Source organism: Typha latifolia, chromosome 5 (genome assembly GCF_019914945.1).
Source record: "Typha latifolia isolate L0001 chromosome 5, TyphaL0001v2, whole genome shotgun sequence".
In the NCBI taxonomy this organism is placed as follows: Eukaryota; Viridiplantae; Streptophyta; class Magnoliopsida; order Poales; family Typhaceae; genus Typha; species Typha latifolia.
Window position 1 is genome coordinate 2,519,834 of NC_133090.1, and position 12,529 is coordinate 2,532,362.

Here is a 12,529-nt window from a genome sequence, read left to right on the forward strand (position 1 = left end):
GCTCTAAATACTATCTATGCTGTGTTCCTCTGACTATCATGCTAGGGTTAGTGGCGGCTGCTGCTGCTTCAAATTTCCTTTTCCTTTTTTCTGCTAAGATTAGTAGCTAGTGTATCAATTGTTCTAATAATTAACCTGCCAAAGATTATATTTTGCGAGTGCCATTGGAACTGTCACAGCCATAGATTCCTGAGAGTTAAATCAGGCGTTAATAAATTATATTCCATTCAAGAATATTAACCCTGGTCTTAGCACCGACCAAGTCAAGCGTCCATGATTGGAAAAGAACAAGAGCTAGGATTTTTGAGTATCTAAGAAGTGTTCCAAGAAACCAAAGACAAAAGACATCAGGCCGGCAAATCCCGATCTTTTCTCTTACAATATTATTTCAGTAATTTTTTTAATAGCCAGTTTAATTTTTTTTTAATTTACGAATTTAGGTTTCTAACGTGGCGTTTGTGTGGCAATTTTAATTAAAAATGCTGACAATTGTAGCTTTAAAGTGTTTGACCTAAATTTGTATATATTTTAAACCCTGCTAGCTGCCCGCAGCCAATCACAGCTGCCAAGTGCAAAGTACCTACATCCACAGTTGTAGAGAATCACAAAGTCGCCAGGCCGGCAGAGGAGAGCTAGAGAGGGGGAGAGAGTATAATAAAGTCTCAAACATCTCAGCGTTACGTCAAAGCCGTGTCCCCTTCACCAATTTCTTTACGAAAGACTAATCTTGAGAATAGCTTTATCTCTCTTTCTCTCTCTCTCCCCCTTTCTCTCTTACTTATTCACTTCTATCACACACCCCCTACTCCTCTTCCTCTTCTATCTCGTCTAACTTTTGTTCCAAATAGTACAACCAACTAAGAACTTGCCAAGATCATTCATAGATCTACCACAAGTGCATCAAACATGGAGGTTGGCCATGATCACAACAAGGAAACAAGGGATCCTAGTGATCATAAGGAATCATTTCGACGAGGAGAAGAAGACGACGACGACGACAACGATGACGACGACGATGATTCTGGCGTCGGGCAGTTCTACAATTGCACCTTCTGCAAGAGAGGCTTCTCTTCGGCGCAAGCGTTAGGCGGACACATGAACATCCACCGCAAAGATCGAGCGAAGACTAAGCCAAGTTCGTCCACTTCTATCTCTGAAAGGAGTAAAAGTTCGATGACTAGTAGTTATTATGGCATGAATACAAGCTACCAGTCTTATCCTACGTACCTTTCGCCGACGATGGATGCGAGCTCGCATGCACAAAGGCCACAGGAGCTTAGTCTTTTTAGTGATAGGAGAAACTTGGGTCTAGATATGCATATTGGATATGATGAAGGTGGTGAGGATAGAGAGGAGAAAGAAGAGTTGGATTTGGAGCTTCGACTTGGTCACGAGCCATAATTCACACACATATATATATATATATATATATATATATATATATATATATATAATGTACTGCTTGCTTCATGATCTGACCAGTGGATACTTTTGTTAATTAATGCAACATTAAGTGCATGGAAGAAGGAGAGTGTGATGAATGAAGATGATGGAGCAAAGCATATAGATATATAACTTCTATAATTATTAATGAATAAAAGCTTCTTCTTTTCTTTCCAGCTTTTTAGGTGAGGAAAAAGTTACCTAGCTAGTGAATCAGTTTTAAGAGTTGCTCACACTCAATGTATTTATTTCTTGCTATTTTCTTGCTAAGGTTTGTGAGATATAGTTTTTTGATTGCTTGATGATAATGCCAATGTGAAAATTTGTATCAAAAAATTAATTTGATTAGTTTCGGTAAAGAATTCACTGTTGATAGCTCATGATGCATGCAAGCAGGAATCTTCCGAAAAAGAGAACAAAGCTGATTTAGGATTTGTTGCCATTATCGATCTCAGGTGAGATTTTTATATTAATCAATGGATTGGAGGGTTCTGGTGTCTTTACTTCTGTTCTTTTTCCTGGAAGTTATAGCTTTAACTACTATGCATACTTAGTTTTGCTAGCTCTTGCATTCTATAATCCGTCTGTGTCTTCTTCTAAATAGGCATCAACTGCATGAGACTCCTACCAATGCAATCCTAATGCTGCATGGAATAATGTTTTCTGCGACTAAATCTTCGTCAACTAAGTCTTATCATCAGTAAGTTGCATCCTTTTTTTTTTTCTTCTAAAAATCATTGAGAAAATACTAATCTGAAAAAAGTTCCTACTTCAGTGTAACTTTGCTTCTGATTTAGTCTATGCCTTCTATTTTGTAGGATTTGTGGAAACTCTATTTATCTAAATCATATGTTCTAATTAACAAAGTCCAGCACATAAGATGGCAACAAGCTCGTTAGATCTGTTTGGCATGCCTCTCTGCATATAGAATACATGCATGATTTGTCCATCAAGAAAAGGTGGCATAAGCGTTCAGCTTGGCTTATTAATTAGGGCGTAGTATTCACTTTTTTTATCATCTGGTTTAGGATGATCCTGGAACAACATGTATATGAAATCTAGAATATTTAAAAATGTTGGAAGAATCATACAGTGTGATATTTATCTTACATATTGGAATATTGATCTTCTTAAGGCAGTGACGAGATTAGATAAATCTTCTTATCCGTCTTTCTTTTAGGTTACAAGTTAAAACTGACAAGCAAATTAGGGTTATAAAGTTAGATAGGGTTCTGTCATATTTATATTTTAGACAATAAGCCCACTAATTATGAGACTACATTAGATCCAATTAGATTTTATATCTAGCTTTATATATATTTTTTATATTAAAAAATGACATGTGACTGAATATACTTGGCTCAAACTTGAATTGAAAATAATTTTAAGTCAAATCATAGAATCAAGTATCTAAGCGAGTCAATCAATAAATAATTTCAAGCCTAAATTAATTTAATCCTAAATTGAGTTTGATTAAGCTTAAAATAAAATCTGTAAAAATATAAGAACTAATATAATAATACTATGAGTTAATATTAGTCACATGTATTATGTATTAAATAATATTAAAATAAAAGTTGTATTATGTATCATTATCAACCTCGGCTCGAAATTTTTTTCGAGCTCGACTAACTTTTAAGTAGGACTCAGCTAGTTTATTATTTTGAAACTCACTGTCGCGATCAATTTTAGGCTCTCTGAAAACTATTTTACTTTTATTTTAAAAACAATAAAGAGAAAAAATAAAATAAAAGTAAAATGATTATATTTAATATTTTCTATTAACACCATTAGGGTGCGACAGATTTTTTATGAGGGGGGGTTGCATGTAGAAATGAACAATAGTTAAAAGAAAGTTCTATAAAATTATGATCCCTATGTAGTGTACTCTGCCTACCAATACCAGCCTGGTAAATTGATTACTTTGTCCAACCTGACCTCAGCCAACAGAGCCAGAATCTCCAGTTAGGCTTAACAAACTTAATGCCCAGCCTGGCCTGACCCTACCCTACCATCAAAATGGACCACCATATATCTATCTTATATACATAAAAAGATATTTGTTAGTCCATAGATTTGGCCAATGAGATGGTGTTAATGTTGCTCGTGTTGCAGGAGAGTTTCGGTGTTTGAATCCCCAACAGAGTATCGGTTTAATTCAAGAAAAAAAAAATATCATCTAATTTGGATATGTATCTTAGTAAATAAGAAGACGAAAAGTGTCTTGATGCAAGAATTTTCCTGCGTTCAGTGTAGCCAGAGGATCTGCCACATATAAGAGAGAATCCAGGATTAAAAAGAAGTGGAATAGATCCTGGTTCCGATGGACCTGGGGAATTGGTGGGCCTTCTTGTCCTAAAAGGCTTCAGTTGCTCACAGCTTCTGTTGTTTTCTTGTTACCTCCTCGATTTATCCAGACGCTTGGAAACTCTTCTGAAGACTTCGAAGAGATCCAGAAAGAAGAGAAAAGGAGGAAACTTCCTTTCATGGAGTAGAAATTTGAGACCTTTTGGCTTAGTGGGTCGGTTGGGTTTTCCTCTTATCATTTTGGTTTTTTAACTTTTTTTTTTTTTTTTTTGTCTCCCCTTTGTGTTCTAGCTTTGTTGATTGGAAGAGTAGTAGAAACCAGAGGAATGCTTCCTAGCCCAAATGTTACTAGTATTTTGCCATGGGTTGTTGATTCTATCATTACTAGTCCCAGTTTTTGCCACTGAGATCGAATTCCACCACTGCAATTGCGATGGAGACATCTTTAAATGGCAAAAGGCCAGCGACTTTCTCATTGCCGCAGCCTACTTCTCCATCCCTCTTGAGCTCTTCTACTTCGTAACATGCTCCAATGTCTTCCCCTTCAAATGGGTCCTCTTCCAATTTGGTGCATTCATAGTCCTTTGCGGTCTGACCCACTTGCTCAATGTCTTCACCTATGAGCCCCACTCCTTTCTTCTCATGCTTAGCCTTACCATCTCCAAGTTCTTGACTGCATTGGTTTCCTTCTTGACGGCGATTACCCTCTTAACTTTGATCCCTCAGCTGCTGAGGGTGAAGGTGAGGGAGAACTTTTTGAGGCTAAAAGCTCGTGAGCTCGACCGCGAAGTAGGGCTGATGAAGAGGCAGGAGGAAGCTAGTTGGCATGTGAGAATGCTCACCCATGAGATCCGTAAATCTCTTGATAAGCATACAATTTTGTACACTACATTGGTCGAGCTCTCAAAGACATTGGAGCTGCAGAATTGTGCGGTATGGATGCCGAATGAGGATAAGACGGCAATGAATCTCACGCATGAGTTGAGAGACAGGAGCTCTCTGCATGATTATGGACTAACTGTTCCTGTCAATGACCCAGATGTCATAGAGATTAGGAGAGCTAAGGGGGTAAAGATACTTGCACCTAATTCTGTTCTTGGATCTGCGAGCAGTGTCGGGATGAGGGATGCAGGTGCGGTGGCGGCAATTCGGATGCCGATGTTAAAAGTTTCTGATTTCAAAGGTGGAACACCAGAAGTCATTCAAACATGCTACGCAATATTGGTTTTGGTTCTCCCTAAGAGTGATCTGAGAAATTGGGGTTCCCATGAGCTAGATATAGTTGAAGTTGTTGCTGATCAGGTGGCTGTTGCGCTCTCCCATGCTGCCGTTCTGGAGGAGTCGCAGTTGATGAGGGATAAATTGACAGAACAGAATAGGGTCTTGTTACGGGCTAAGCAAGATGCAATGATGGCTAATGAGGCAAGGAACACATTCCAGAGGGTCATGAGCCAAGGAATGAGAAGACCCATTCATTCCATTATGGGTCTGTTATCCATGCTGCAAGAAGAAGATTTGAGCCGTGAACAAAGGCTCACTATTAACACAATGGCAAGAGCAGGAAATGTAGTTTCAACCTTGATCAACGACGTAATGGATATCTCTGCCAATAGCAGACAACTCTTTCCTTTAGAGATGAGACCGTTCCTACTGCGATCTCTGATTAAAGAAGCTGCTACTGCTGCTAGATGTCTTTGTGATTTAAGGGGATTCGGTTTTGGAGTGCAGGTTGAAAATGTGGTACCTGATCATGTTGTTGGTGATGAAAGACGTATTTTTCATGTTATATTGCATATGGTTGGTAATCTGCTACATGGGTGTGATGAAGGATATGTGACGTTACGAGTGCGAACCGATGAAAAAACAGAAGATTGTCAAGGTCAGAGATGGGTTCCATGGAAGCCATACTTTTCCAGTGGACATGCCCTTGTAAAGTTCGAGTTTGGGATGAAAAGATCCCAGAGCTTTAATTCAAGCACATCATCTCAATTTGCTCACCAACCAAACAGTGAGGAGTTCGATATGGGCCTCAGCTTCAGCATGTGCAAAAAACTTGTGCAGGTATCTTTGGTTTATATTTATGTTTCCAAATAACTCTATATCATTCAACATCAAGAGATCCAGAAAATGGAATCCAAAGGAACCAATTTGAGATGTCTTACTAATCTGTGGACCATATGAATAATTTGTGTATCTAATTCTCTCCCATCTCTTCCAATTATACATCCATTCATGTGTAAGTGGAAGTGACTTATGAAGAACTAGTTCATGAAGATTCAAATGCTATTGAGGAAGTTGCAACAAATAAAATTAGTATGTCTTCTTAGTATTTGGAGCTGTCATTACATTGTTTTCCCCATACTGGCATGCTATCTCAGAATTGCAGGATTATAACTCTTAGTATGATGAATCTTCCTTGCACTTCTACTCTAAGCTTACTGTTCTAGATCACTTGTTTTTTCCTTCATAATGTGTGAATTTTGCAGTATGAGTGATTTAGGAGGAAACTGTTATGTGTTTTGTACAGCTAAAGAGAAATTGATTTCGTGTGGTGATGCATGCTTAATTTAGAAAAGGACTGTTTTATGAGCTGCTTTTTAACATATCCAATTATGTTAGCCACATTTGTCTTACAATCTTATTCATAGTTTTTTTTTTCCTGAAGTCCATAGCAGAATTGCAAAAGCATGTGAAAATCTGGAAAGCACTCTTATTTGCTCTCACAGATATTTTGCTATTATATGCAATTGATGCAGGGAAATATCTCGGTGATTCCAAACACGCAAGGCCTCCCAGAAACTATGACACTAGTTCTTCGATTCCAACTACAACCTTCAAGCACAATCACTACAATAGGAGGATCCCTTGAGCACCATCATTCATCTCCCTCATTGCAAATCAAGGGCCTCAAAGTTTTACTAGCTGATGACGACAACATCAACAGAGCTGTGACAAAAATGCTCCTGGAGAAACTGGGTTGCTGTGTCTCCATTTTGTCTTCTGGATCTAAATCTTTGGGCTCTCTAGTTGTCTCTTGCATGGCTTTTGAACTTGTTATTCTGGACCTCAACATTTCCAAAATAAACAGCTTCGAATTGGCCATGAGAATTCAGAAGCTCCAAAGTGGGCGCTGGCCTTTGGTGATAGCTTTGACTGCAGGAGTTGAGGATAATATGTGGGAGAAATGTGTGCAATCAGGAATAGATAGTCTTATTAAGAAACCGATTGTGCTGCAGGGATTGAGAGAGGAACTCATTCGAGTCCTTCAAACTACCTAGCTCTAGTAAACCTCTACAATCTGTTGAGTCTTTAGACCATTTAGCGTATGTTGTCAGTGTTATCACATACCTGCTGTTTGGTTTATCAAACTCTAGTAATATCTTGTATACCGAAGTTAGAACCATAGAAGAATAATAAGAATACATACATCAAGTCCATCGATTTCCATCCTCTCAGGTATTCATTGCATCACTTTGAGAAGTGAGCATGGATTCACATGAAGGTTTTATCTGTCCTATGCTTCATTACAGATCAGATCATGGCACAGTTGAGAGAATTATAATTCATGAATTGTGATCAAAGGCTTAGTAGATTTTGATTTCGCAACTTGATTAGCTCGTGGGTAGCAGGACTAGCTTTTACGATTCGTTGTACATGGTCTGTCATGATAGCCAGCGATAGGCAGGAAAAATTCTTCGTCTCGCTGATTTTATCAATTAGATAAAGGAAAGAGGTTGTGACACAAATCGAACTTAACAATCATATCGGCCCACCTTAAGTGCAGAAGGCGTAGCTTATCAGATTCGTCGACAGAAAAGAGAAAGTAGCAGCATAAGGACATGATCAAATGACAGTCTGCAGAAACAACTCAGAATTTTTGCATTATTCTGTACATCTAATTCATTCAACTTTTTTGGCTGATCATTTTGTATTCTTTCATGCATCAATGGAAGTGACCACTAGTAATCACAAAACACTTCAAGTGTGTAATCAGGTCAATTCTATTGAGATTTTACCTCCATCCTATGATTTATTGTACCAAGTGATTGTCCAATATTTTTATTCGCATATTCCAGTGAAGATGGTGCGATTGTTGAATCACATAGAAATTTCAATCACAAGGAATATAAATAGAAATAAACCTCGATCTACTGGATAAAAGATTTGGCATCTCAGGTGGTTGTCCCATATCTAATATTCTACTCCCAACTTGCACATTAAGATCTCATCTTAAAGCTGACCAAAGTTAAATAAACACAAATTCTTCCAGCTCATGTGTGCTAAAACCTATAAGCTCTATTGAAACAAAATTGTCAAACAAGTTACGACTTTAAACAATGTTAGATACTTTTTAGATTCGGATCAACGTGGGGATTAGAATTTCGAGCCAAGATTTGGGCTTCCAAGAATAGATTTATCGTTGTTTTGACTTCGATTGCACGTGAAATAGGATCCTACCGATTCCTGGCTGTTAACCCCCATACTTTGTTATCGGGAGTTGGAAAATGCGAGTGGGGATTACTGTGGGAAGTGGAAGATTCGATGCTAAACTTGTTTTGCCATTGGAGTAGACTCAAGCTTTTGCACATGGAGGTCAACGAGGAGAATTTAGATGGGTTCCAGATTTTTTTTAGAGTTGTTGATTTGTTTTTAGATTAATCATATCTGAATATATTAATAAGAGCTGCTTCAGTTGTGCCTTGAAAGAATCAAATTTATTTATATTCTGTAGTAGAAGGAAAATAATTGGTTCAAACTATGCACATATAATGGTCTGGTGTAAAAGATCTGTTCATCAACATGCACCTCTTATTTGAGGTAGTTTCATTTGCAAGTATGGTTTTGTGACTTAGTAAGCATAGCTATGTTTGTGTAAGCAATGGCTTGAACCCTTGTTCGAGATTGAAGTATAGCCAAATGCAAGATGAAATTCGATGTATTTAAGATCACAAAGCTGTATGATATAGGCTTGAGCTTAGATCAGTTTGACGTCTAGTCGATCGATACTGAAAGTTAAGTTTGATAGAGATAGGAAGCCAAAAAAGGGTTCAGTTGGATTGGATTGCTCTTATTTTCTTGTACAAGAACAAATATCAAAACCTGGATAAACAGTTTCAAGATATTAATCTTCACATTTGAAGAAGAAAAAACACATTCATTTCAGCATATTAACACAGCAGAAATCCAATATGCACCATTTCACATTTACAGCATAGTGACAGGTATGATCTACGCACAAAGTATAATCTTAAGCAAGCAACATATCAACATTTTGATCAAGTAGTTTACCTTGTTTCTTCATCATGTAAGTCTATCTTACATGGCAATACACTGGCACGAAAATCTCAACAGATTTTACGAATAAGGTGTATGATTTCAGCCCTTCGGCTTCTTAAGACAGTAGCTTGATACATCATGTTGCTACTTGGTCAAATAATATATGAGCAAGAAGAGGGCAACAAAAGATGCCACAAGGGTAGCCATTCTCCGACTTGATTTAGTCTCAAAAACCTGCATTATGAAGTTTGATCGGATCAGAAGGATGATACAAAGAATAGCTGAAAAGGAATAATTTTCAACTCAATTACCGTCTTGAATCTATCCACAGTTCCAGAAAGGATCCCCCTAGATGAGTCCATATCATTGCCCTGAATCCAGACAGACGCTACTACCGTGAGACAAGCATCTAGAGGGGGGGAAAAATGGGATGAATAGATGAGAATAATGTACCATCCGATCCAGCATAAGGTTATGACTCTCCACCTCTTCATTTATATCACCTGTCAACTGTCAGAAGCCAAGCATTCCATTGTCAATCATGAATAGAAGTACTGAAACAACCAAAAGAGAAAGTTGCCCTCAAAACACTTTGATAAACTGCCATAACCTATTACATTCTCATTTGGAGGTCTTCCACTAAACTATGCAACTTAAGTCAACACACACATGAGTAATGCATTTATTCCATTGCTCAAGGAGTAAAATTTCACTTGGCATTAACTTAAGTGGAAATATACTTACCTAATACATCTTGTTTTGTTGTCATTACTGTTATAATACATTTATAACAATATTGTGATGTGACAAAAATGCAAACAGTTATAGTAATTGTAACAATAACAGTAATGACTAATAGGAACAACATGAATATAAATGATAGTAATAATAGCGCAAGCAGTTATGCATAATTTCAACAATTGTAGCAATAACAGTGCTGGTGTGTAGAGTACTAATAACAATACAATACCACAGTAGCAACTACAACAAGAATGAAAGAGTTATCATAACAATAGAAACAGAACTTATGTATCAATTCAACAACTGAAGCAATATCATTGTTGGTATGTAAAAGAAATCTTGCAGCTCTACATTCTGTTGAGAGATGCTGCTCTACAATCTAACAAGAAAGAAGTCTTGTTGTGCCCATACATGACACTTGAAAGTTGAATCAAAACCTTCTTTTGCAACTCACGCATTTCCATGAAGATGGAATTCAAATTGATAACTAGGTATACGAGTATATACTTCATGCAGATGATTGAGTATTAGAATTTACAGAAAAGAAAAGAGAATCATGATCTACAACCTATACCAGTATGCACCACTGAGGATCTACTACAAATATCAACTTGAAGTAACACATTTTAGTAGGAAAGTCCAAAGTCCCATCATAATAACTTATCATAGTAATAAGAGATTCACTACTACTAACCTAACCATGATAAAAACAATGAGAAAATTTGAAGAACATGGCAAAATTATATCGCAACTTTTAAAGCTAAATGTTCTTAAGTAATTTGGAAGTTTAGTAATGGTTCAGTAAGTTCCACAAGAAGACAGTCTGAAAGATAAATGGCACGGTGAAGTATCAAGATAAACCATTAAATGAATGGAAGAAGTATGAACACACATGGTGCTCTCTCAAGTTCAGGTCATAGACTCATAGTTCTATATATGCGTTAATTGGAATGAGACTTACTCTCTTCAAAATACTGACTCTATCTTGCAAACCTTCAATATCTCGATCATTTTCATGCTCATCAATTTCATGAGAGGAATATGATGGAGCTCGGATCCCACCATCTTCAATGCCATCAAAGAGAGAAGCTCTGTTGCTACGATAGTCCCTACATTCCATTAAAATAGGAAATTAGGGAATCTGCACAATTTAAAAATGTTCACCCTGATCTAAAATGAAAATGATCACCCAATGATGCGCATCTCCCCCTTTTTGAAATATCTCAATATATATAGAGACCACATATCAAGCTAAAATGAATCTTAAAATCCAAAGGGAAAAAGTCACTTATTTGTTGGCACAAATATAGTTATTGAATGATATTGCAAATTTTCCATCTAATAAAAACCACCAAAAAAGCACCTTAAAGTAAAATAAGAAGATAATTCCTAATGTTTAAATCTACAACTTCATCTTTTCCATAGCAGCAAGTGGACGCCACAAATGTGACTTGGTGTGATGATTAAGTCTACACCTGCCCTTAGGTGGTGTACGTTCGAGTAAGACTGTAGGAAAGAGACAAGGTGAGACTAATAATCTCATTGAGATGAAGTTTCAAGATTATTTGTGAAGCCCCTAACTTCAAAACATAATACCATACATAACTAACACACACTGTATTAGCTTTGAACTTTGGGCGCTTATTGTTAGTAGTGGATTCAATGACAGAGTATTATACAGATCGTACAAGAGATTCAACCAAGAGATTTGAATTATATGACCTTGCTGGAAGCCTAGAACCAAATTTCTTCACTGCATACTCATGTGAAGCCATATTATACATATACAAATCACACAAAATGTCAATATATTATAGTAATGCTCATCCTGGTATCCCTTTTATCTGTGCTAATAATTATCAAGATGATATGTTGCCAATCCAAATAATCTCGTAATGTCTTAAAAGCAAACACGAGCGACTAGAATCAGAAACTAACCTCCTCGAATTCATCATGGCTCCAGTAAAAATTATCCTTTTCCTTGCAGCACAACTCTTCCTTATTACTCAGCCTGCAATCAAAGGAAAAGTGTGAATCAGAAAGTTTCCTCTTCGAACTCGACCTTCAGCACCACTCATATAATCAAATTTTGGCATTTCCTTAACCAAAAATAGACTTTCTCGGTCACTGATTCTTAATGATCCTCTACCGAAATCAAAGCTAGAAGTATGCAAATAAGAAATCATGAACCGAATCTTCCGATCTATAGTTAATAGTACCAGAAATCAAGGACTTTAGCAAGAAAAATAAAACTCTACAGATCTGTGAGCAACTGAAGGAACCCTAGCTCGATTATTTGTTTCAAGATAGATCATTCTGATCCTCCATTAAGAGAAATAGTCACAGGAAGAGGAGATAAAACCTACCCTCGCTCCGATCTGAGAGCGATGCTGTGGGAAATTGGGATTAGGTTTAGGTTGTTCTCGGAGCTCGTTGGATCTCGAAAACCGCGACGAAGCCCGAGGTTTTAGGAAAGGTAGCGAGAAGACGGTGTCCGATTTAACGCTTTTATTCTCACGGCAAATTTGACGGTTTACCTTACGTGATAATGACGTGGCTTACTGTAGAGATAGGCACCACGAGTATTCTAATTACACCTACCATTCCTAGATTACTATATTCTCTATAAAAAATTTCTAAATTATTATCCTTTCTTTTATTTGTAAATTTAAAAAATATATATATATATATATCAAATGCTTATTTTACTTATTTAACCATTTTTTTAACTCTTAGACAATCACTCCATTGAAATTTTATT

General features: G+C 37.0%; 3 protein-coding genes across 3 annotated transcripts; 2 read left to right on the plus strand and 1 right to left on the minus strand.

The window, feature by feature from the left end:
* Positions 1-906: 906 nt before the first annotated feature.
* LOC140788423 (uncharacterized) lies at positions 907-1,401 on the plus strand. The gene has a single exon (XM_073137671.1). The coding sequence runs from the start codon at positions 907-909 to the stop codon at positions 1,399-1,401; it is 495 nt and encodes a 164-aa protein (XP_072993772.1).
* Positions 1,402-3,561: 2,160 nt separating this feature from the next.
* LOC140788038 (ethylene receptor 3-like) lies at positions 3,562-7,788 on the plus strand. Its single transcript, XM_073137129.1, has 3 exons — positions 3,562-3,934; positions 4,042-5,811; positions 6,507-7,788. The coding sequence occupies exons 2-3, from the start codon at positions 4,093-4,095 to the stop codon at positions 7,026-7,028; spliced, it is 2,241 nt and encodes a 746-aa protein (XP_072993230.1). The 5' UTR covers positions 3,562-3,934; positions 4,042-4,092; the 3' UTR covers positions 7,029-7,788.
* A 1,096-nt stretch (positions 7,789-8,884) lies between these two features.
* LOC140789794 (bet1-like SNARE 1-1) lies at positions 8,885-12,259 on the minus strand. The gene is made up of 6 exons (XM_073139633.1): positions 12,135-12,259; positions 11,707-11,779; positions 10,730-10,877; positions 9,481-9,537; positions 9,339-9,398; positions 8,885-9,261 (listed from the first exon to the last, which is right to left on the minus strand). Exons 2-6 carry the CDS (start codon positions 11,721-11,723, stop codon positions 9,172-9,174), a joined length of 372 nt encoding a protein of 123 aa, XP_072995734.1. The 5' UTR covers positions 11,724-11,779; positions 12,135-12,259; the 3' UTR covers positions 8,885-9,171.
* Positions 12,260-12,529: the final 270 nt, after the last annotated feature.

Bases quoted from the DNA above. Each gene is read 5' to 3' on its own strand.
- LOC140788423 (XM_073137671.1), top strand. From the start codon at position 907: ATGGAGGTTGGCCATGATCACAACAAGGAAACAAGGGATCCTAGTGAT.
- LOC140788038 (XM_073137129.1), top strand. From the start codon at position 4,093: ATGTTACTAGTATTTTGCCATGGGTTGTTGATTCTATCATTACTAGTC. The intron at 5,812-6,506 runs GTATCTTTGGTT...CAATTGATGCAG, and splicing joins TGTGCAAAAAACTTGTGCAG to GGAAATATCTCGGTGATTCC.
- LOC140789794 (XM_073139633.1), bottom strand. The intron at 9,538-10,729 runs GTAAGTCTCATT...GGCTTCTGACAG, and splicing joins GAGTCAGTATTTTGAAGAGA to TTGACAGGTGATATAAATGA. The intron at 9,399-9,480 runs GTACATTATTCT...GTCTGGATTCAG, and splicing joins ACCTTATGCTGGATCGGATG to GGCAATGATATGGACTCATC.